Source organism: Leuciscus leuciscus (assembly GCF_965113295.1).
Source record: "Leuciscus leuciscus genome assembly, chromosome: 2".
In the NCBI taxonomy this organism is placed as follows: Eukaryota; Metazoa; Chordata; class Actinopteri; order Cypriniformes; family Leuciscidae; genus Leuciscus; species Leuciscus leuciscus.
Window position 1 is genome coordinate 4,228,063 of NC_138726.1, and position 26,180 is coordinate 4,254,242.

The following is a 26,180-nucleotide window of genomic DNA, read 5'->3' on the forward strand; positions in this document are numbered from 1 at the left end:
ATTTTTTCTCATACAACTATTTATTTTACTTGGAAAATCTCACATTCATGTGAAGAAATGGGCGAAATCTAAGCCAAACTGTGGGCATTTTATTCCCAAAAAAATTTAAACAATATCCTCCTGGGACCCAGGAATAGACTTTTGTGCACTGTAGTGGACATTATATTTTAGAAAATATCTCTGACATCATACATGTCACATGTCACGACCTGGGTGTCCTGTAAAGAGCATGTTCAGGGCTTTTCAGAGACACCAAATGTGTGGAGGTTTCACCATGAAAACAACTTCTCCTTGGTCTTTAAAAATGTCTTACATTAATTTAGTGATCAAATGTTGGAAATATGATAATATATTGTAATAATAATTTAAATCGGAATACTTTTCAAATTGTATTTCATAAACCAACATCTCAGGAAAACATTATGGGGTTTCAAATCAAAAAATGACTTTCTGTTACAGAACAGGGGATTGATTTCATAATGTCCACTATAGAGGACATCAGGACTTACATCATGTTTATCAGGCATTTTGGGAGACACAACAAGTGAATATGGGAATAAATTATACATAAATATTCCTATGAAATATTAGATATTATAATTAAATTGTTGGCAATAATTTCTCCAATTATCACACTTCTTTTTTCATTAAATGTTGCTCCAAGAACACATTAATGTGCAAATTAGATACAGTGTATAGATACATTGCATTGAATGGGAATATTAATTTATGGCCATTTTACCCACATATTGCATAAAGTAAAATGGTGTATCAATTCATTACGTTATATCTTTCATAAAATAGTTGAGAATCATCTTTATACAAATTTTGGTTAAAAAAAATCCAGAATTTTCAGATAATTTCATGTCATTTTATTTTTTAAACAACTGAGTCCTGGTGTCCACTACAGAGGATATAGCATAACGTATGAATAAAATATTATTTGTCAAAAATGTTTTTTTTTTTTTTTACCATTTGTTTCTTATGCTCTAAACAATGTGATGACATGAAAAAAAAACTAAATTCAAAAAACTTTTTTTTTCTGGGTCTCAGGATGGCATATTAAAGACAAAAAAAGACACTGTCACTTTTATAATTGTTCACCCCTGACATTAATTGTTTCCCCTTATACACTCCTCATATATATTTGTTTTCATATTTGCTGTGAGTTGTATATATTTGTTCAAATTTGTACATTTTCTGTAATAATAAATAAATAAATAAATAAATAAATAAATAAATAAATAAATAAATAAATAAATAAATAAATAAATGTGTGATATTAACAGTTAATTGAGAGGAATTATTCGTATAACACACAACACTGTCAATCGTGACTATTAAAAACACAGTTAATGTTGCATTTGGTTAGTTGTGTAATATAGGCTTACTTTTAAATATTCAAATATTTGTTATTTACTATTGCACGGCAAAAAATATTTTCATGATTTGTTATCACAACATTTATTCTTTTGTCAAATCAACTTAATTTATGTGGTTCAGATAACATAATATTTTGAATTTCTGTTGATTAAATCAATCTCCTTCATTGTAGTAACTACACATTTTTAATTTCAATGAACTCAAAATTTCAAGGCCTTTTTTAAGTTAAGCCAACAATATTTATTTCACAATGTAGAATTAGAATAATGTAAGTATGAAAACGTGTCATGTTTTCATGCTACTTCCATGGCTTTATATACATCATCACTGCCGAGGATTGTGTGGCTTAAAATCAAAATGTCTTTATTTCACAAATCTGCAATCATAGATAACAATGCAGTGGAAGCTTTCGGAGAGTCTTGGTTTAAAGACAGACTTTGCATGTATTTGAGTGCCTGCCCCCATTTCCCTAATGAAGTTAGTTCACATTCACTGTTTTCACAAAGTGAGATTTGAGATTTGCCTAAGATGTACGTGGACTCCCTGTTTTCTAGTCCACTCAAACGTTCCTGGACTGAAGGTTGCTTTTCAGCTTTTATCAGTGATGGCCGCCTCAAAGCAAGTGCTTGTTTATTGCTGCATTTCAATCGTTTTGATGCCGCTTACAACTTGTAAGGAGGAAAATGGACGCCAGAAATATGATTATGGAAGGAGAGTTCTGGATACTCACGAGGGAATAGCGTACGAGTTTGTTCAAGAATCCATGCCATGGGTTCAAGCCCAAGAGAGATGTGAAACACAAGGTGGACATCTTCTGAGGGACTTGAACGATGAGATTAAGGAGCTCTTACGAAGCCAGGCCACAGAAACTGGACCGTTGTGGGTCAGTCGGGACGTGACGTACACAAACTCCATCAGCGGTGAGTAAAGCTCACAGTTTTCCATCTTTACACCATCTGTACTTCTTATATGTGACTAGAAAAGTGCCTAAAACAGAGGCTTTAATGCGGAGAGGTGTAACAGTAACAGTGTCATGAGAACTTTGGATTGAGGTTTTGTATTCCAATCACTTCCTAGATTTTGGATGGAGGACTTTATTTGATTGGGCAGGGCAATATTTTTCCGGATGTCTGTGTATTATGCTGTTCATAACATACAAATAATGATTCCATACAGGGTTTTTTACAGTCTGATGCCTTATGAGATCCCAGAAACCAATGTGGTGATTTGAAGGACCTATTATGTTTAAGTTGATTTGTTGACAGGGGCAGCGCACATTAATAAACACGGCTGTAAATGTGCCATAATTATCCAAAAATGCTATTTTTTATCTCTAGACCCTTGACAGAATGTTAAAAAGTCACTGTAAAAACAAAAAAACAAAGCATCTTATATTAGTAAGCACACACACACACACACACACACACACACAAGAGAAAGGGAAAACATTAACATGATTCCACGCAGAAATCATGCTGAAATAGAGACAATTTGATCTAAACATATATTGATACGTAAGGGATAAGAGAGATAGTGACAGGAGAAAGAGCAATTTACAAGGAGGCTAAAATCAGAAATATTAAGATTCTAATGTTGACAGTGCTGAGTAGAAATCAGTTTTAAAGATGAAACTTTATGTCCCCCTGTTGTGAATCATTTTACTCACCTTTGATCAACAAAATGACAGATTTAAATATTTTTTCCTTGAAACAAAATTCTTCATGCCTTAAAATAGCTTGAATGAAGTTGCAAATTCTATGCATATGCAAATGAGCCCCGCCTCCACTCACTCACTCAGCTCAGAGATCCACCGGTTGACGATCACACGTTGATCTGGGGTGCGTTTCCCGTACAACTATATAGCTCGCTGCTTAACTACCATAGTACGATGCATCGTTGGAGAAATCAACTAGCTAGTCACGACTGTTTCCCGAAACCGTCTGTCGCAAAGTATCGTTCAACCACGTTGGTTTATGACGTCTCGCACGTGGTGGACTAATAACTTATTTTAATTAATCTGTTTGAGATCGAATTAACGCTAGATTTTGTCATATAAGTTACAGACATGGCATCTGAAGACCATTTCTAATTTTTCTCAGTTATTTTGCTTTATTACCAGACTCAATATTTGGCTCGTTCTTACATAGTAGAGCACATGCGCAGTCTTCAAAAACGGTGCTTTAAATCTCTTGACAAACTAAAAGACATAAATTACATTTGTATGTATTCTAAATAAATAACACGGGTTGTACTGAATGTCAGCTTGCTTATTTTGCTAAAGATAAGGATTTATTCAGTCTACATCTAATGTAAACTAGAAACTATACTTCTAACGACAGCTCGAGAGCTGTCGGTCCAACCACACAAGTTTGCCATGTTGTTTGCGAACGTTCGTTTGAACGATGGTTTCGGGAAACACCAAATCGTTGAACTATGCTGATAACGACGGAACTTGCGACCATAGTTGGCTAACGATGCTTTCGGGAAACGCACCCCTGATTGGTTACAAGGTAGTTTGAAACACCAGCGATTTCAAAGCGTGTTTTTGAGACTGTCTTTGGTTCACTGCAGTTTTAAGGAGGAAACACTCAGCGATGGTGTCGACTTATGAATTTACACATGGTTTGTCTTAAAGCATATTAAAAACACCAAACAGACATATAGACAAGATTCAAAATTTGATTTTCACCACTGGAGGACTTTAAAATAACCATATGTATCCCGTTTTGGATCTTTATGTAATCTCAAGAACTTTTTAATCTCAAGAATCTCCCAAAAACCACATACAGTGAGGAACAAACCCCATTGAACCTTTATTTTTAATGTATATGTATATTTTTTTTTTATAGGATTTGAGCCAACAACGCCAGTCTCATTTTCTGCTCTTAAAAATGATGGCAGTGATGTGAATAAAGATGTATTTGCTTGCACTTATATGGTCATCAACCCATTTCAGCTGGTGACTACACCCAACTGTACTGTGAGCTTCGGTTCTCTCTGCACGCGAGGTACAGCAACACACACTCACATAACATAACATAACATAACATAACATAACATAACATAACATAACATAACATAACATAACATATAACATATAACACAACATAACATATAACATAATATAACATAACATAACATAATATAACATAACATAACATAACAACATATAACATATAACATAATATAACATAACATATAACATAATATAATATAATATAATATAATATAACATATAACACAACATAACATAACATATAACAATATAACAATATAACACATAACATAACATAACATAACACAACACATAACACATAACACAACACATAACATATAACAAAACATAACATAACATATAACATACAACATATAACACATAACACATAACACATAACACATAACATAACATAACATATAACAACCCATAACATAACATATAACATATAACATAACATATAACAAAACATAACATAACATAACATAACATATAAACATAACACATAACATAACATATAAACATAACACATAACATAACATATAACAAAACATAACATAACATATTAACATAACACATAACACATAACACATAACATAACATATAAACATAACACATAACATAACATATAACAACACATAACATAAAATATAACATAGCATAAAACATAACATAAAATAACACAACACATAACACAACACATAACATAACATAACATAACATATAACATAAAACATAAAATAACATTTAACACAACACATAACATATAACAAAACATAACATAACATAACATATAAAATATAACATAACATATAAACATAACACATAACATATAACAAAACATAACATAACATATAAAATATAACATAACATATAAACATAACACATAACATATAACATAACATAACACATAACACATAACAACATATAACATAACATATAAACATAACACATAACAACATATAACATAACATATAAACATAACACATAACATATAACAACACATAACATAAAATATAACATAGCATAAAACATAACATAACATAACATAAAACAACATAAAACAACATAAAACAACACAACACAACACATAACATAACATAACATAACATAACATAACATAAAACAACATAACATAACATAACATATAAAATATAACATAACATATAAACATAACACATAACATATAACATATAACAAAACATAACATAACATAACATATAAAATATAACATAACATATAAACATAACACATAACATATAACATAACATAACACATAACACATAACAACATATAACATAACATATAAACATAACACATAACAACATATAACATAACATATAAACATAACACATAACATAACATATAACAACACATAACATAAAATATAACATAACATAGCATAAAACATAACATAACATAACATAAAACAACATAAAACAACACAACACATAACATAACATAACATAACATAACATAACATAAAACAACATAACATAACATAACATAACATAACATAACATAACATAACATAACATAACATAACATAACACAACACACTATTGCCCAGAATCACTGGACTGAGATGGCGTACTACACATGTTGTTTTACACATGGAACAGAATGTAACGTTGCTCTTCTGCTGTTACAGATGCACACACACACCTGAAGAGGAGCCGCAGAGACCTTACTGACACACTAACGTCAATGCAAGGCAGTTTATCTACTACTCAGCTATTGGAGGTTGGTGAGGTTATTCAATTCTGTTAGATCAGTTTTGATTATATGTGCATATGTCTTATATAATCAGTTGCATCATTTTAGCAAGGTGGCCTCTTCAGAGCCAGATCTGTTTCATGAAAGCAGGCTGAAGAAAGAAATGGGTAAAAAATGAAAAGAAAATACATTTCGGTATAAGGGTATGAAAAAGCTAAAAGAAAGATTTTATTGTAGAAATGCACAAGGCACCTGTGAGCTTTCTTGAAATGGCCCAATACATAGGATGTCAAATGTCTTTTGTTAATAAGAAGTTAGAAGTTAATAACAAAACAGATTTAGTATTTTTTATAAGAGACTGGACCATAACCAAACAATGTGTGCATGAGTTGGATGTAGGATGAAGGCCCATTCTACCCACATCTTTACAAGAACTGATGTATGAAGTAAATCACAATCTCAACAACAGTTTATGAACTCCGAACCCTTTCTGTCAATCTTGCAGAGAGCCGAAGAAATGTTAAGGGTTTTGGAGACGACAACGGAAGAAATGTCAAAGGAAAATAGGGTGATGTATACATTACATTACATTATTAATATATATTATTGCATATAGCATTTTTAAAAAAGGCTCGAAAATATATTTGTTCTGTTGGCCTGTACGATTTTAGTAGCATTTTTTTATATGCATGGCAAATCAATACTTTTCTCTAAAGATTACGTTTTTGTTGTTCTTGTTGTTGTTTTACCAAAAAAAATTAAAAAATATTTAGTAGGCTTTTAATTCGCCATATCCTCATTTGTGTTAGCCAGCAAGATAACTTTACCATATTCAGATCAGCAGAGTTTGAAAAACAAGCTTCTATTATTTTTGTCTTGATTCACTATGGCACGCCGATTATAAGAGTTTATATTTTAGACATGTCAGGATAGTTTTGGTGGCAAATTGCGTACATTCGTCACTCGTCATATCGTCATTTCCGTAAATAGAGAAAAGTTGCTCCGCCTGTCTGGTGTGGGAGTGGCAGAGGTTAGTTGAGTGTGTATGTGTGTGTGTGTGTGTGTGTGTGTGTGTGTGTGTGTCTGGTGTGGGAGTGGCAGAGGTTAGTTGAGTGTGTGTGTGTGTGTGTGTGTGTGTGTGTGTGTGTGTGTGTGTGTGTGTGTGTGTGTGTGTGTGTGTGTGTGTGTGTGTGTGTGTGTGTGTCTGGTGTGGGAGTGGCAGAGGTTAGTTGAGTGTATGTGTGCATATGTGTGTGTGTGTGTGTGTGTGTGTGTGTGTGTGTGTGTGTGTGTGTGTGTGTGTGTGTGTGTGTGTGTGTGTGTGTGTGTGTGTGTGTGTGTGTGAGAACAGAGGAGAGTCTGCTGGAGAAAAGAGAATGAGACAGAGCTCGTAATAAAACAAGAACCAACATCAGATCGAGTGTGTGTGTGTGTGTGTGTGTGTGTGTGTGTGTGTGTGTGTGTGTGTGTGTGTGTGTGTGTGTGTGTGTGTGTGTGTGTGAGAACAGAGGAGAATCTGCTGGAGAAAAGAGAACGAGGCAGAGCTCGTAATAAAACAAGAACCAACATAAGTTAGGCTTTTCGGAGATGACGAGAACTGAGGGATTTGAAATGTTGTAAAAGCGATGCGAAGATGACGTTTGTATTACTCAGCAGACGAGTAAGGTATTTTATTAAAATATTAAATTATGCATAATTACATGCAACTAACCCTCAACCAAAACCTAATCCTACCCTAACCCTATAGGAAGTACATGTAGTTAATTATTATTACTCAGTACTTAAATATATAATTACACTGTAACAATGACACCTTAAAATAAAGTGTAACCTAATATTCATCTGCAGTCACGCAGAGCCAAAGCACAACCAAAACAATATTTTTCTGCAAAATGCATGCAGTAAATGCATAGTGTAGGCTACCTTTAATATCAAAAGTCTGCCGTGCTTTAATACATGTACATAATCAACTAAAGTAAAATGACAACCCAGCATTGGCCCAATAGACCAAGGAACAGTTCATTGATCTGTCCTGAACCTCTCTCACACTGATCCTGTGCCAACAAAACATCTTATTGTTGATCCTTGTGTGCGTAATAACACCTCTGATAATATTCTCATTGCTTTAAAATCTGTAATCCATATATTCTGTTTGTTTTCAGCATAGCACATTGATGTATGAATGTAAATGAATTTCTTTTACATCTTAATCGGATAGGTCAAATACCTGAAAAACATATATGATCACCTTCAAGAATCCGAGGTAACGGATGGCGTCCAGCTTGCTGAAATTGTCAACAGCACTGCAGCCATGCTTTTGTTCTCGCAAGAGTGTGAACCTGAGAACATGGAGGATGTAAGTCGAGTTATCAATGGATCAAATGATTCGGAGGCTGATTGAGAAAGATGAATGCTCTTCATTGTTTTAGCTGTTGATCTGTGGATATTTCTATTGTTCATCAAACAGCTTGAGGAGCTTATTACTCTTGCCGGCCTCATTTACGAGAAGGCTCTCGCCAGCAGCGGGAACGTTGTCAAGGAACTTCCAACAGGCACCATTTATGTCACCAGGTCATTATAAGTTGATTGATTACTGGTTTATGTTATCATATGCAATGGCTCACCAGCTGTGTCTCCACAGGCATGATTCAAAAGCCCTGGGTGGAAAGTTATTCGGCTCAGTGGATGGAGGATATTGCAAACTTCCAAATCTTTCTTCAATGACAAGCCAACTGCCCTCTGGGAATATCAGTGTCCAGGTGTGTATTTTTAAGCGTCAGATCGCGACTTTGAAACTCCTGAAGTGTTTCCAGAAAAGTGTGCATCAGACGTTCAGCCAGCGGTCCGTGACTCCGTGGGTGTGACTCACGTATGAGGCTGAGGCTACTATTAATAATAATAATAATTCATTACATTTATATAGCGCTTTTCTCGGCACTCAAAGCGCTTTACATAGAAGGGGGAATCTCCTCAACCACCACCAATGTGCAGCATCCACTTGGATGATGCGACGGCAGCCATATTGCGCCAGAACGCCCACCACACACCAGCTTACCGGTGGAGAGGAGACAGTGATGAAGCCAATCGGTATATGAGGATGATTAGGAGGCCATGATAGACAGAGGCCACTGGGCAAATTTGGCCAGGATGCCGGGGTTACACCCCTACTCTTTCGAAAGACATCCTGGGATTTTTAATGACCACAGAGAGTCAAGACCTCGGTTTAACGTCTCATCCGAAGGACTATTGTCCTGTGCACCAAGTCCAAGCTTATTCATTTACACCAAAAATGTAATTCCAAATTTAGCATTTTAATCAACAGCTCATTTTTTGTGAACCTTTTATCATATTTCTGAGTATCACAATCATTTTTTCTTTTTTTTATTGAACACTTATTTACAAAACACAATTTACAAAATCTGAGTATCACAATAATATCATATTGTGAGTTCAGTATCGTGATATGTTTCGAATCGTGACATGAGGGTTTTGATTACACCCCTACTAGATACTAAATTAATCCCATTTACTTTCTTAATATGGCAAGGCAAGGCAAGGCAAGTTTATTTATATAGCACATTTCATACACAATGGCAATTCAAAGTGCTTTACATAGAAGAAATAAAAATAAGAAAAATAAATACGAATAATTAAAACAGTTTAGAAAAATAAAATGAAATACAGTACAGTACAGTCGGACGAACAGCGGCACAGTGCTCATTCAGTAAATGCATAGCTAAACAAAAGTGTTTTGTAAAATGTAGGTATGTAATATGGTGTAATAATTCCACCTCTTCTTTTCGGCTGACCTCTTCAAGCAGTCTTATTGTTTTTAACCCAGTCACCTGTCATATAGAGACCATTTACAATCATTTTCTACAATCATGACTAACAACATTTTTTAAAAACTTTATTCTTACAGCTTTTCCAATTTAAAGAGAATCCATTGGAAATGAAGTCCAACGAAAGCATCACTGGATCAACTTGCAGCTTTTCTTTGCAACAGGGAAACTCTGCAGTCAAATTCACAAATCTCACAGAGAACATTGAGGTGAAAATAAATAACTGAACTCATTTGATCACATATTAGAGAACCCTAGTGAGCTCACATCATCAATTTGATGTATGTGAATATTGAACACAGAAGCATTTGACTTGCTCATTGAAGTTTGTAGGGCATTATTTTATGTCAAGCTGCCCCGCAACGGGGTCAGCCCTATGTTCCCACGGCCCTATGTTCCCATGGCCCTATGTTCCCACATTTCTAAGAATTTTTTTTTTTACTGAAAATTTCGAGAATTAGGCCCTATGTTCCCACAGTCCTATGTTCTCTCATTTAACTATGTCCCCTATGAAGGGTAGGTTTTAGTGCTTGTGCTGGTACAGGGATAGCCCAATTACATCCCAGACAAGTCTCCCTCCTGTGAGGGGTAGGTTTTAGGTATGTCAAACAATCAAGCCTAATTCCCCCACGAAGGGTAGGTTTTAGTGCTTGGACTGGTACAGGGATAGCCCAATAACATATCAGACAAGTCTCCCTCCTGTGAGGGGTAGGATTAGGTATGTTAGGGTTAGGGTTAGGGTTAGGGCTGTGGGAACATAGGGCTGTGGGAACATAGACATGCTCCCCTTGCAACAAGTATTGTGAAAAGTGCTGTAATTTTTTTAAATAAAATAAAATAATTGAATTTAGTTGAACTCTTTCCCGCCAGCATTTGAAAAAAAAAGAAAGTTGCCAGCCACCACCAGCGTTCTTGATCATTTTCACAAAAGTTTCACGGCCCCCAGAATATTTGGTTGTATGAATATCTGAACATGCATCAAAGGAAAGAACTGCTTTTAAACAAAAATGCCGTTTTATTCTAGCTTTATGCATTATTTTTTATCAACACTTGAATTTGGGGACGTTTCATAAAAAAAAAAGCAACATTTTGTGCAAAAAGCTGAGAAAATCACGTTTTTGTCAAAGACAACATCCAGATGTGATTCAGAATGATGATCAAAACACAGATGGAGTCGATCGAGTCCATCAACACCCCAAAGCTCCTGTAGCTCGTCCTGGGTCGACATTTCATTCAGTAACATCAGGCAGTTTTGATTTACATGCTGTTTAATGTTGATGATAGCGTTCTATATGATTACATATGCTATATGCTATGTTATCGCTCTTTCAGAAGATGTGTAATAGCGCCCCCTACCATCTAACAGTGAAAACACACTGTTAGATGGGAAAGAGTTCATTGGAAGTAAAATAAGTAGTTACTGATACGTCTCTCTGTACAGATATATCTGCCTCGGCCAGAAGCGCCTCAGCCCGAAGTTGTGGATATAACCTGGAAACAAGGGTTCGCTGTCACCTCAACGTTCAACATCTCAGACGGAAACGTGACCGTAGTTGTTACAGCAATACCAAACCAAAACATAACTCTCAGTTTTACCCTGTACCCGCCCGATGAGGCAAACACCACCTTTTTGAATCAAAGCACTATCGTGACCTACAAAGGTAAAGTTTGGGAAATGCATATATAAAATGAATAGTATTGCATGTACTAGATAGATACTCAATGTAAATTCTTATTGACACAATTCAGTCTTATTTTGTGCAATAGATGGTTATCGCTGGCTGATCACCCCGGATATGACAAAGCAAGTCGATGGGACCTGGAAGGTGTCGATATTACCAAATGATTACACCTCAAGTGAGACGGTGACCTTCCAAATCTCAGTTTTTGTAACCAAGTGCCTGTTTTGGGACCAGGGTCTTGGAGACTGGAGTCGAGAGGGCTGCATGGTAAGACTTCATAATCGCTGATCAGTTAGTAATATACACTGTCTTTTCATAACATTTATGATCTGATGTCTTTTCGAAGGTTGGTCCCAATACAATGCCGAATCTAACTCACTGCTTGTGCAACCACACAACGTTCTTCGGGAGCTCCTTCTTTGTGATGCCCAACCAGGTTGATCTCTCCCAGACAGCAGCTTTGTTTGCCACAATAGACCAGAACTATATAGTGGCGGTTTTACTCGGCTGCTTCTTCGCCCTTTACCTCGTGGGTGTAATGTGGGCCTGGTACGCCGACCGCAAAGCTCTGAGAACGGTACAGTTTACTTGTCTTCTTCACACACTGGTTTGGCTTGTTGAGGGTAGAGGCTCTAGCTACGGTTTTCACCTAATGGATGATAAAACATCTGACAAAGTCCCATAATCTTACAGTCAAAGACTGTACAGACTCCCCATTCCGACTTTTTTTTGCAGTTGCGAGTTTCTCACAATTTCTGACTTTTCCTCGCAATTCCAAGTTTATAACTCGCAATTCTGAACTTTCCTCGCAATTACGAGTTTATATCTCACAATTCTGATTTTTGAAAAAAAAAATTCAGTTGCGAGTTTCTCACAATTCTGACTTTTTCTCGCAATTCCAAGTTTATGACTCACAATTCTGAATTTTCCTCGCAATTTAGAGTTTATAACTCGCATTTCTGACTTTTCCCCCCGGAATTCTGAGTTTATATTTCACAATTACTCTTCTTATATTGGATTTACTAAGAATGTCTCACAAAACAGAATTTTAACCCTAAAAATGGCAAGACCATAAAGAGACATCAGAAAATTTGTTTATTGCTATAAATAAATAATTTATTTTTTAAATAAAAAAATATTTTATTGCTTCCATTTTATTAGGACACAAGTAATACAACTATTGTATGGCATATACATGCATTTCATTGCAAATCAATGATAATTGAGAGATGGAAAATGTTCCCCAAAAGCCTGACTTGTCATATTTGACATTTACATTAACATGAAAACATTTATATATAAAATAATGCATGAATAATCAAGTAAACCCAGGTTGCTTCAGTCCAGTAAATGTTTATCTTACATTTACTTTATAAAAATCATTTAAGATTTCTGAGCAAAAAAGATTTTACTTGATAAAAAAAGTATGAACTATCAGAGGACAGAAGGTATGAAGTAGATTGTGTACAATAGGTTTTTCAGAAAAGTTTTGATCATATTCATAATTTATAGGCCCTAGAAATGTGTGAATTAAATAGGATACTGTAGGCTAATATATTCATAAAAAAGCATTATACTTATTGTTCAACAGAATTTTACAAAGAATGTTTAGTTTAAGTTATGAGAGAATAAATGTTTAAAAAGTTTTATTAACATGTTGCAAAACAATTATTTTTTTAATGAATTTCTACCCCACAAAGGGGCGAGGTATCACAGACATTTACAGACAGATTATGAAAAATCTCAAAATTAAATTCATAAAATTTCAACATAAACGAAATAAGCTAACACTTAAAAACAACATTTTAAACATGTATGTCCCCTCCAAATATAGTAAATATGTGAAATATTAAACTTTTATCTGAAAGTGAGTAAATTTCCCACTATACAGGTGGTCATGTTGTTTTTAAATGCGGCTCATTATTTAAACAAAGAATGTATGAACGAAGTCACCAGATCTAAATATTCACAACAAACACCATTTCAACATGAAACCTACAAGAAATGAGACCGACATTTTTCCTGCGTCGCCTATTTTAGGGTTAATGCTGTAGAAATCAGCCGATCCCACTGTATCCATTGATACACCATGCAGGATTCTAGTAACATACGTCTGAAACGTGGTTAAATGTCTGTGTCCACAGCGTAAGATGACTCTTTTGGAGGACAATCATCCGTGTGCCCAATACAACTACCTTTTGTATGTGCAGACAGGCCACAGAAGAGGGGCTGGCACCACTGCTAAGGTGATATTATTATTTATTATTTCTTTATTTTTGCTACGTTTAGAAGGCGCATTACTAAAGTCTTTCTTTTGCCAGGTAATGGTGACCCTCCAGTTCACCGAAGGACAGAGTGAACCTTACCACTTGTCTGACCCTGAGAAGCCAGTGTTTGAGAGAGGAGGTGTGGATGTGTTTCTGCTCAGTTTACCCTTCTCTCTCGGAGAACCGCAGAGCATTGAGATATCGCATGACAACTCGGGGAGAAGCCCTGACTGGTAGGTGTCTGTATGTCCTGGCTTTTTGCATGGGTTTTCTTATGTTTGCATAGCAAGGCGGAAACAGAGTACACTTTAAAATTAGCTGAGTATTTTGTGTGGCTTAGTATTCCTTTTGTATTTCATTTAATCTTAAAGGTCCCACTTTATATTAGGTGTCTTTAACTATTTTGTCCATACGTAAAGTAAAATATTTATTGTTCGGTGCAATGTATTCATTATGGAAGCTTGTTTCCGCCACAGAATAAAAAATAAAAAAGGTGATTGCTACTTTATATCTCGCAATTCTGACTTTATATCTCACAATTCTGACTTTATAACACGCAATTGCAACTAAATCATGCAATTCTGACTTTATATCTCACAATTCTGACTTTATAACACGCAATTGCAACTAAATCATGCAATTCTGACTTTATATCTCACAATTCTGACTTTATATCTCACAATTCTTTCTTTATAACTCGCAATTGTGAGATAAAAAGTCGCAATTATCTTTTAAAATGTTTTATTCTGTGGTGGAAACAAGCTTCCATAATTTATTGTATTGATGTTGTACTGCAATAGGGGATACGGGTAAGGTTAGGACAGGTTTAGTGGTATGGGTAGGTTTAAGGGTGGGTTAAATGCGAATAATTATAGCTGTAATTACATGTACATATTTTTTTTAAATATAAGTACATTGTAAAAACATGTATGCACACATGCATTGTATCAAATGAGTCATTTAAATGTGAGTACGTACATAGTAGTTAAAGACACTTAATATACAGTGGGTCCAAAATAAATAACTCTATAATGAATAAATGCATTTATAAAATCATGCTTAGAGAAAAGTTTTGTACTCTCAGCTATAAGAGTGTTGAAATCACAGAATGCATGATTTATTTTATTTTATTTTGTGTGCAATATGTCTATTTATATGTACAAAAATATGTGTATTCTGTGTAGTATGTGCATATTATGCATGTTGAATGTTGCTCCTGGTACTGTCTGTGAAAATACATTTCCTCTATCGACGAGGACAATGAATCTGATATCTAAGAATATGCTTTTCCAAACATTTATCATAAATGTTGAACTCTTTTGAAGCTGCAATGATGAGTGATGGGTGAGAGAAATATGCCTATGAATGAACTGGGTTGCGTACGTCTAAAGCATCAGAATGTTCTCCGTCAGGTACTTGGATAAAGTGCAGATGCAGGATTTACAGACGCTGGAGGTCTCACACTTTCTGTGCTCTTCCTGGCTCAGAGGCGAAACGTGCGAGAGGACCTTCAACTCAGCCAAGATTAATGAAATCGCAAGCTTTGGGTAAAAACACTGTTTACTCCTGGTATTAAGATGTGTTTTGGTCGATCGGATCACCAGTTGACGAGGCAGACACATTCCTGTTTACACCTGGTGTTTTAATCCGGTCTCTTTTGTCCACTTTCAGCCACTTTTGTCTTGATTTCTTCGAGGGGAGGGTCTGGGTAAATGTGTGTGTTTTTTCAGATCTTTCGAGCTAATGGACAGAATAGGCTCATACAATTTACATATGAATGCGCACAGAAATGACGGAAAAACACACAGAGATCATCAGCTTTAGTTTCTGCTCTGACACACACAAGATCAGCCGAACGCTGTGAGTGTGTGTTAGAAATCAGGAATGGTGAGAGGGAATGGTCTATTGGAGGGTAATGTGTGTGTTTTTTCAGATGTTTCGAGCTAATGTGTGTTAGAAATCAGGAATGGTGAGAGAACCTTGTGTTTGGTACGTTTTTCATCTTCAAACCAAACTTGGGTCTAGTTTAAATCCCGTCTGGCTAGAGCTCTTCCCATAATGTTCCCGCATTAGATCAGTAGACGGAGAGAATACGGTCTTTAGTGGCTATTTGAACACATTCAATCACATGAGCGTTTACACTACGAAAGCAATCCGGTTTCGACCTCTGGAAGTTGTCAAAAGTGGACAAGCTCAAAATGTTTCAGACCCTGTTTACATCTGTATTTAAAGTCGTCCACTTGTGATCCGATCGACCAAAACTCATCTTAACACCAAAAACTATATGTTTAATTATTAAACTTATACCTGCACTACCAGTCAAACGTTTGGATACACAAGTACTCATTCTTTAACAGTGTTGGGTTTATGTAATCAGATTACTTTTTTCAAGTAACTAGTAAAGTAATGCATTACTTTTAAATTTACAATAAAATATGTCAATTATAATTACAATTTTAACTTTGCAGCTACAGGTCAACTAACTAAGTATTAGTAGACTGTTAGGGTTCAGTTTAGTAGAATAAGTCGACATGTAGATGGAAAGTTACTCATAGTCAGTCGAATGTCTGTTGAGGAGGATCAAAATACTAATACTATAGTGAATGCTAGTTGACATGTAGTTGCAAAGTTACTTGTAGTTAGGAGAATGTCTAAAGTGGACCATTGAAATAATGTGTACCCAATATCAGCACTATATTCAGCACAACAAGCCTTTAAGACACTGAGAATCAACCAGACTTAAGAGTGGTAGTGCACATATTAAAATATTTTGGATACATATAACTAAACCACCCCATCCCAGGAATATCTTCCAGACCCGGACATCTTCTGGCTTCCGGGACGAGCACATCTGGGTGTCGATCGTGGACCCGCCCCGGCGCAGTCCCTTCACACGCGTGCAGAGAGTCTCGTGCTGCATGTCTCTGCTGCTCTGCACCATGGCCATCAACATCATGTTCTGGAACATTCCCACTGACGCAGAGTCTCCTGTCCTTCTAAAGATAGGTCAGAAAACCTCCCAGCTGCATGTTTCATTTGCTGAGATTATGTAACGCTCAAATGTGACGTCTCACTCTCAACAGCACTCTGGAACGCATCGTGTTTGAGAGAGTCATGCTTTTGAGGGAGCAAGTTCTGTTCGGTTGCTTATTAATTTATGTTCATCATTACACATATATATTTTATAATATACAGTATATCTCTATGTATATATCTCTATGTATGTGTGTGTGTGTGTATGTGTGTGTGTGTGTGTGTGTATGTGTGTATATATATATATACACTTAATCTTATTACTTAATCTTATTAAACGCAAATTTGGCTGAGTAATTACCCCCGAAAGATAATTTTAATAATTTTAAAGCATCAGATAGACATTACAAAAAGTAGATTTAGAAAAAGAATATTTGATTTGATTCAACATAGAATTTAGGCTTCAACAACCATTAATTAATTGATTGCATGCGTTAACATGTTAATTTTGACAGCACTTTTTATTTATTTTTATTTTTATTTTAAATTCAACTTTATTCCAGACTCATGGTCCAGTATAGAAACAAGACACACACACAATTAAACAGGCATTTTAGAGACAGCTGTACCAGTGCCTCCACAGCTTGGACTGGTAGCGGACTGCACTAAATCTAATATTTGTTAGTGACATAATTATTTAATTCTCAGATTTATTTAACCTACAGATAAAGCTATACATTAACTTTCGCAAAGTTGCTTGTAGAGTGTTAATTCGATCTGTGACAAACGTTTCACTCGCACTAGTCCATCTTGGTCGCTTTAAAAGCACACGACAAGCATCATTGTGCAGCTTTTGCAGACTGGCTTTTTATAGTTAGTCCAAAGATGGGCCGTGTACAGAGATGGACAATATGTCTCAAACAGAGTCATCTTAACATTGTCTGTACAGTGTCCAAACTTCCGTGCGAGAGTATTAGCCTGGGCGTACAAAGTTCTACACTGTCTAAAAATGTCTTCATCATCAGACATGTCCTCTGTGAAGATATGCCCAAGATACTTGATTTTCCTTGTGACCTCAAGCACAACATTTGACAGAAAGAAGTCCGGAAATGTCATAAACTTGTCTTCCTTGGTCCTACAGATCATGATAGCACTCTTAGTTGCATTATACTGTATGTCCTGTTCTAGACCATAACTGGGGACAAGACCCCCCCCCACAGCAGACACACTGTTCCCCCATTTGATCTGCATCGTTTGCTGTGTATACCAGTAGGTTAAAGGGATGGTTCGGAGTAAAATCAACCTAGGGTCCTTTGCACCATGACCTCGAGCCAAACACCCCCCCCCCCCCCCCCAGAAGCCTTTTTTCCCTTGGTTGAACATTATTAAAGTTAGAGCTTATTTAGAGACATCAGCCGGATGGTTTAGTGCAGGCGCTATTGGCTCCAATTTGTATCTGGTAAATTACCCCACTAATAATGCCCAGAATGGTACCAAACTTCTACAGTCGTACAAATAGGTTCTGTACTCATAAAACGAGGCATTGGAAAGTTTGTAAGTACATCAGGAGTTGATTTAAATAACACTTGCCTGATGGCTAATGCTACCGCTAACCCAGACGTCACTTCACTGAGTTGAGAAAAGCACGTAAAAGTCCTGGCAGAAAGCGATGCATAAGGATGTAGTGTAACGACGAATTATTATTTTTTTCGAAGTGTTGACAACTTAGTGTTAACTAATAATTGTAATAAACTGTTACTACCAACAAAATATTAGTGCATTCCTGGATCTGGGCGCCGTTACACTACATCCTTATGCATCGCTTTCAAAGGTACACCTTTTTGGATTCATTTAATAAATAATTTTCTGTGGTTTACTCTATCGAATGCTTTAGATGCATCTAAGAAACACATAAAAATGGAGGAGCTCTGGTTTTTATATTTAGCAATTATCTCTTTAAGAGCTTATATACACATGTCTGTGCCCAGCATAGCCTTAAAACCAAACTGGTTATCCGTAGATCTAAAAAGAATTCTGTGATCCTGTCCAGCAGGATTTTTTCCATTATTTTTGACACTATGGCCAATGCTATTGGTCTGTAATTGTCAGAACTGCTGACTTTCCCAGTTTTGTCTTTGACCACAGGAACTAACAAGACAGTTAACATTGAGTCAGGCAAAAAAACATTTACAAGAAAAGCAGTAAAACGGATAGAAAGCAGTGGAGCCAACCTCGCACCTGCAAACTTTAAATGCTCAGTAGCAACACCATCCAACCCACTAGCTTTATTATTAGACAATTTGCAAATTGCTTTGAAAACTTCAAGTGACAGAATTATATCTGTGCTGTCAACTTTACTCACAGTATAGGACTCACTCTTAACACAATTAAACAAACTACTGTAGTGTTGTCGCCAAAGTTCTAAGATAATATCAGTATATATTTATTTATATTATTTTTACTGAAAATATACATCAGTACACAAAATATTTTCTTGAATTTTACAGGCTCTTTTCAGCTGACATGGCAGGAGTTCATGGTAGCCGTAGAGAGCGGTCTTTTCATGTTCCCCATCAACATCCTCATCATTACTATCTTCAGACACATCAAACCTCGTTTTCTCCTGAAGAAAGACAAGGCTGACTCCTCCAAGAAAACTAAAGGAGCTGCTGCTGTGTCTATGAACACCATCATGAAGGTACTTGTAGAAGTAGTTCTGAAGCAGAATAACGGCTCTATCGAATAACTCTCTCGAGTATGTATTGTATGCATTATGTGTGAATGTTCTGTTCTTACTCTAAGGAAACCATAGGACTGTTAAATCATCTCAGCAAAAGCCCAAAAAACAATCTGGCTGCCAAAGAGATACTGCCTGAAACAAGTGGTGATCTTTTCTGGGCCCTGAAGAAAGTGAATGAGGTCCTTCAGATTATGCAAGGTTCCTTGATCAGTACTACACATTTCATTTCTATGTGTTATATTTAGCATTATGTTAGTGTCATTTACATTTACTCATGATGCGTATTACTCAAATCATTGTTATTTTAGTACAAAATACTGGTTTCAGTAGCAGGCAGAGGGTTTGGGGCGTGGCTTCTGTAGCGGGCGGAGGGTTTGGGGCGTGGCTACTGTAGCAGGTGGAGGGTTTGGGGCGTGGCTACTGTAGCAAGCGAAGGGTTTGGGGCGTGGCTACTGTAGCAGGCGGAGGGTTTGGGGCGTGGCTTAAGTAGCAGGTGGAGAGATTGGGGCGTGGCTACTGTAGCAGGTGGAGAGATTGGGGCGTGGCTACTGTAGCAGGCGGAGAGATTGGGGTGTGGCTACTGTAGCAGGTGGAGGGTTTGGGGCGTGGCTTAAGTAGCAGGTGGAGGGTTTGGGGCGTGGCTACTGTAGCAGGCGGAGGGTTTGGGGCGTGGCTTCTGTAGCAGGCGGTGAGATTGGGGCGTGGCTACTGTAGCAGGTGGAGAGATTGGGGCGTGGCTACTGTAGCAGGTGGAGAGATTGGGGTGTGGCTACTGTAGCAGGTGGAGGGTTTGGGGCGTGGCTTAAGTAGCAGGTGGAGAGATTGGGGCGTGGCTACTGTAGCAGGTGGAGAGATTGGGGCGTGGCTACTGTAGCAGGTGGAGAGATTGGGGTGTGGCTACTGTAGCAGGCGGCGGGTTTGGGGCGTGGCTTAAGTAGCAGGTGGAGGGTTTGGGGCGTGGCTACTGTAGCAGGCAGAGGGTTTGGGGCGTGGCTTCCGGTGCAGGCGGAGAGATTGGGGTGTGGCTACTGTAGCAGGTGGAGAGATTGGGGCGTGGCTACTGTAGCAGGTGGAGAGATTGGGGTGTGGCTACTGTAGCAGGTGGAGGGTTTGGGGCGTGGCTTAAGTAGCAGGTGGAGAGATTGGGGCGTGGCTACTGTAGCAGGCGGAGGGTTTGGGGCGTGGCTTAAGTAGCAGGTGGAGAGATTGGGGTGTGGCTACTGTAGCAGGCGGAGGGTTTGGGGCGTGGCTTAAGTAGCAGGTGGAGAGATTGGGGTGTGGCTACTGTAGCAGGCGGAGGGTGTGGGGCATGGCTTAAGTAGCAGGTGGAAAGATTGGGGCGTGGCTACTGTAGCAGGTGGAGAGATTGGGGCGTGGCTACTGTAGCAGGTGGAGAGATCGGGCAAAAAAAAACCTTTTTTTGAAAGTAGCCTACTTTTACCTGTTGAGATAAACCTTCATAAGCAAGAGCTGTGTTTGTGATGTTTGAGTTGGGGAAGGTTTGCAAGGTTGTTTGAAAATATGATTTATTTTTGTAATTCCACTAAAAACGAAATACTTCACCTTAGAAGTAAAACTAAATAGTTCTCATTAGAATTGTTTTTTAAATGTGCATGTTTTATATTATACAAGGACTCATCATAGCTCTATTGTGTGTTCCCATTCAGTGGAAAGTGGTGACCCTCATTGGTCGTACTGCAGCCGCTTCGTGCTCTATTCGCTGAGCCACATTTCTCACCTACTGGAGCACGTGGGAGAAAAGGGTTTATTTCTTAATGAAGAGCTTCGGGAGGCTCGTGGAAGGGTCGGTGATCTGCTGAAGAAAGCTGAAATAGCGTCTGTCCAGTTCACTCCCCAAAGGTCAGGACGGTTTCCTCTGCAGCTTCTCCTATTGTATTTAAAATGTAAAAAAATTTTACTTGACAACTCAAGAAGTGCTGTTAAAAGCTGCACTTTTGCTACCAAAAAAATTACTGTATAAATGCACTGATATGTATGGAAGCCTGTTTCCGGCACAGAATAAAAAACAAAGAAGGTAATTGCGACTTTTCATCTCACAATTCTGACTTTTTTTCTCGCAATTGCGTGTTATAAAGTCAGAATAGTGAGATATAAATTAGCAATTCTGATGAAAAACGTATTTTTTCCTTAGAATTTGACTTTATAACTTGCAATTGCGAGTTTATATCTCAATTCTGAGAAAAAATGTCAGAATTACGAGATATAAACTCGCAATTTGTGTTATAAAGTCAGAACAGTGAGATATAAACTCGCAAATGTGAGAAAAAAAGTCAGAATTGCAATTTGTTTTTTGTGAATTTTGTTCCAGTCTACCATCTGTGCAAGTAGAGAAGAAGAAACAGGGTTGGTGGTTGCCTTGGTGGTTTCTTTTTATTGGCTGGTTCCTGCTTTTTACCATGAGTGGTTTTTCCACCTTCTTTACCCTGCTTTATGGCCTCAAGTATGGAAAGGAGTCATCCATACAGTGGGTGATCACTCTTTCATTATCGCTTGTCCAAAGCATCTTCATCTTGCAGCCCCTTAAGGTAAGAACCAGGATGATTACTGGGGTCTTCTCAGGAAAAATAATCTTGAGAAGCAGGAGACTTAAAGGAATAGCTCACCCAAAAATCTGCTATTCTTTACTGGAACACAAAAGAAACACAGAACAATGTTCATACAGCTGTTTTTTCAAGCTCCAAAAAGGACAAAAGAGCCGATATACTCACGGCGAAGTTCTTTTTCGTTCTTCGCTTAGGGGTAAAATGTAGTTTGAAACACATGATCAGTGGTTTACTGGTAGCCAGAGCCGATCCTGACCTCCCTGGGGCCCTAAGCAAAATTCTGTTTAGGGGCCCTCATACGGTACCTGACCCGTGAGCCATGAACCATTTGCCTCCAACAACAATCCCTTTAGTTCTAGTGAAAATGTAATTCCTGATATCAGAAGACATTGTTACTAGTAAAAAGTTCATTCTTAATATCAAGAATTCACATTTTAAATATTACAAATTTAATTATTGATATCAAAAATGCATATCCTGTGATTGAATAAAAGCTAAAATGGCGCCATAGCATATCACTGTGTTTTAAATGATAAAAGTAATTCTTGATACTTGATGGTTATTATTTTTACTGAGGGATGTGCATCCATATTGACCAGAATCTCCAGCCAATCAACATTTTAAATTCAATGGAGCCTATCAATAGTCAATGTCAATACATTGCTTTCCATATTGCATTAGTGCAGAGTTGTAACTAAACCTTGACTGAACGACTAGATAATCATCATCTTGTTTTAAAACTATAATGAGGAGTGCCATCACGCCCATATTGTACTGGTCCTGACTCACAACAGATGTATCTGCTGGAAAGTGCGCGTTTCATTTCCTGCACGCGCATATGAACGCATGTTAACGCGCGACGCGGTTATCTTTACCGAGCTGCAGTTTATAAACAAACACCGTTGTCCTTTGTCGTTTATTAAACATAATAAATCAACTCACATCAACTTAACTTTAGCCTACTGTTCTTTGCTGACATCAAACTTTGAGAGGAGAGCACACAAGTCTACCTGATAACTGTTGCCGCAATTAACTCTCATGGTGTTTTTTTCTCTCTCTTTTTGTGACCAGAAGGATAGTTCCGCTTTATTTTCTCATCGATATTGTAAACATTGATACGCTTTGACACGAGGGGGAGGCGGGGCCTTGAGTCATTTGCGGGGCCCTACGCACCTTGCGTAGTGTGCGTATAGGGCTGATCGGCTCTGCTGGTAGCAAACATCCGGACGCGAAATATGTGCTGAACGCCATTCTATCCATAACTAAATAATGACAGCGGTGAGAAAACAGCCATTAAGAAAGCATCTGATCATAGTGATATGGATATGTTAGCATCAGCTCTGCGAGTTAGCTCTCCGGTAAAGTCACATGACGTTTATTTAAACAGCATTTGATCCAGTAGATTTCTTTAGGCCTTGTGTCCACCAGAGCGTTTTTTTCCCCGAGGCTTGTGCATTTTTCCAAATGTTCTCAGTGGGATTTTTTTTAAATGGCAGCAGTGTGACGAGGCATGTGAAGAATGTTCAACTTTGGGTAAAACGCAGCACTCATCACTGTCACTTTTTACCCAGCCATCCAATCACAGTGGAGGAGGGGCGGGACAAATACCACACCAACCAACCGCCACATCGCGCTTGTACAACGATAACAAACGACAACAACAAGCATATCTCTTCATCCAAAATTAGAACCAGAGCAAGTACATTACACTGTCTCGGCATCTTTTTTTATTCAGAAACAAACTATTTGCAAAATCAGATACTAGTAACAGCTCTGCGGAACTTCTGTATTATAGCACAAATAGCATCTTAACTAAAAAAAATTTAAAAACCTGTCCTGCCTAGGCAAAAAAAACCATTGTGTGTCCATACAACAGTTTCTACTATAAAGCGTCTCTCCAGTGCGTTCATGTTTTTACTCGCGTCTGACCTCGACGGACTGAACAGAAGCAATTTACCGTAGATTTACACCTCAAAGAAGGCGGAGCCTCAGAGCCACACCCACCTATTACATCATCAATACGGACCAATGGTAGTTCAAAGGCGTTTACCAAGCTGATTCGAGCTCCAAACAAATTTCATTTCGTTTGAAATGACGTCACACCAGTTTGTTCTTCGATTTGACTTATATTATTTAGTATATCGGGGCCCTTAAAAGCCGTCTATGTAATTTGTGGGCTACACATTCCTCTCAAAACAAACCTCTATATTTTTCGAAACTAGTAAATGAATAATGCATTCTTAAGTACGAATGAATGTGAGTACTGAGAATGAGTAAATGTATTTATATATTATATAGGTGAACTATTCCTTTAAGCAACCATCTCTGTTTGCTCTCAAACTAAGTCTAGGAGATACAATTGAGATTACTGTTCTCTTTCATAACTGTTATGGATGACAGGTGATATTTGTGGCGATCTTCTTTGCCATGATCCTGAGGCCAGTAGCTGTGGAGAACAACGAGGAGGTCGAACTGCTCCTGCAGGGTGAGAACATGCACTAAATAACCTTTTCTGTGCCAATATCCCAACAGTATTACCATATTAATATGAATGCCTTGTTGCGATTTTACAGAGCAAAAGGAAAAATGTGAGGAATACTCTGGGAGATCGATATCCTGATTATGTCGCGCCTCAAATTCAAATCGAGAAGGAAAATGCTTGGTTTGAGATGTCATCAAACTCACCCAATTTTATTCTAGATGTTGGTGTTGGGAACAGAGGATGCCATTTTCATAACTATGTAAATGATCGGCGTCTCACTGTCTCTTGCAGTTTATAATCCATTTGTGTAGGCAGACTTTATTTTTCATGTTAGTATTTTAGTAAAATACCTATGTGTACATAACTTTGTATCAAAAAAAAAGCTATTTAGTCAATACCGTTACGGTAACAATGGTCTTCAGTTCAACACTCTCATCAAGGTTCATTTTTTCTGATCAAATAAAAAAACAAAAGTGGGCTTTTTATGCAATAAATAGCAATAATGTTGTTTGAAAAATAACATAGTTTTAAAAATGACTGTCTGAAAATATATATAGATCTACATTCTGGTGTTCAGTATCATTCTAGACATTATTTAAATTACTAGAAGAGCAGATTCCCATAACACTCACATTTTGGTAACTATAGTGCTGCTGTGTTTCTGCTGTAATTGTTGAGATTTTGCTTAGTGTCATCTTAGTCTGAGAGCTATATTACATTAAAAAAAAACTTGAATATTCACTATTATGTCTCAATTAACTCCATAAATACTCTGTAAAATGTATTTTAGTATATCTTCAATAAAACACTTATTTTCCAATGCATTTCAGTGTATCATTGAAAAAAAAAAAATTTGACATTCAATGCAGTTATGATCAACGGAATAGTTCAAAACTACTGCTGTAAATGTACTTGGTTAAACTGATAGCGCAGTGAATGCACTCATATGGAAGATAAGCCCAGGGCTGTACACACACACACACACACACACACACACACACACACACACACACACACACACACACACACAAAACTACTGCTGTAATTGTACTTGGTTAAACTGATAGCGCAGTGAATGCACTCATATGGAAGATAAGCACAGGGCTGTACACACACACACACACACACACACACACACAAAACTACTGCTGTAATTGCCCCTTTTGGGTGGAAGCAAAAACATGCCGTTTTCATGTTGTAATGTTTCTTTAAGACCCATCTTTTCTGTGTATTTTTAAATGCAAATGAGCTGCTGTTTCCCAGAAGTGGGCGGAGCCGCAGAAACTCTGCCAACAACAAACACAACATCTGTTTGTTTTTGATGATCATCTCTGCCGCTGTGTTACTCATGTGGCATTGACTTTTGACATTCAGTTTTCTGAGCACGCACACACACCCAAATCACGACTAAAGACTATTTTAGGAGAATCAAATTAAAGGTTTGGGAGAAAATTAGTGTATTAAACAATAATGATTGCATTTTTTTTTCATGCAATCATAAATAATTATATTAAGCATAGGCTATTAATTCTATAA

At 37.2% G+C, this 26,180-nt stretch overlaps 1 protein-coding gene across 1 annotated transcript; it reads left to right on the top strand.

Moving 5' to 3' along the window:
* Nucleotides 1-1,963: 1,963 nt before the first annotated feature.
* Nucleotides 1,964-25,466, top strand: pkd1l3 (polycystic kidney disease 1-like 3). Its single transcript, XM_082160907.1, has 21 exons — nucleotides 1,964-2,303; nucleotides 4,233-4,391; nucleotides 6,030-6,121; nucleotides 6,600-6,662; nucleotides 8,313-8,450; nucleotides 8,562-8,665; nucleotides 8,736-8,853; nucleotides 10,017-10,145; nucleotides 11,378-11,597; nucleotides 11,704-11,885; nucleotides 11,965-12,195; nucleotides 13,763-13,864; nucleotides 13,940-14,118; nucleotides 15,298-15,432; nucleotides 16,689-16,891; nucleotides 19,366-19,556; nucleotides 19,661-19,796; nucleotides 21,266-21,458; nucleotides 21,928-22,144; nucleotides 24,563-24,647; nucleotides 24,736-25,466. Exons 1-21 carry the CDS (start codon nucleotides 1,988-1,990, stop codon nucleotides 24,780-24,782), a joined length of 3,240 nt encoding a protein of 1,079 aa, XP_082017033.1. The 5' UTR covers nucleotides 1,964-1,987; the 3' UTR covers nucleotides 24,783-25,466.
* Nucleotides 25,467-26,180: the final 714 nt, after the last annotated feature.

Bases quoted from the DNA above. Each gene is read 5' to 3' on its own strand.
- pkd1l3 (XM_082160907.1), top strand. From the start codon at position 1,988: ATGGCCGCCTCAAAGCAAGTGCTTGTTTATTGCTGCATTTCAATCGTT. The intron at 12,196-13,762 runs GTACAGTTTACT...CTGTGTCCACAG, and splicing joins ACCGCAAAGCTCTGAGAACG to CGTAAGATGACTCTTTTGGA. The intron at 21,459-21,927 runs GTCAGGACGGTT...ATTTTGTTCCAG, and splicing joins GTCCAGTTCACTCCCCAAAG to TCTACCATCTGTGCAAGTAG.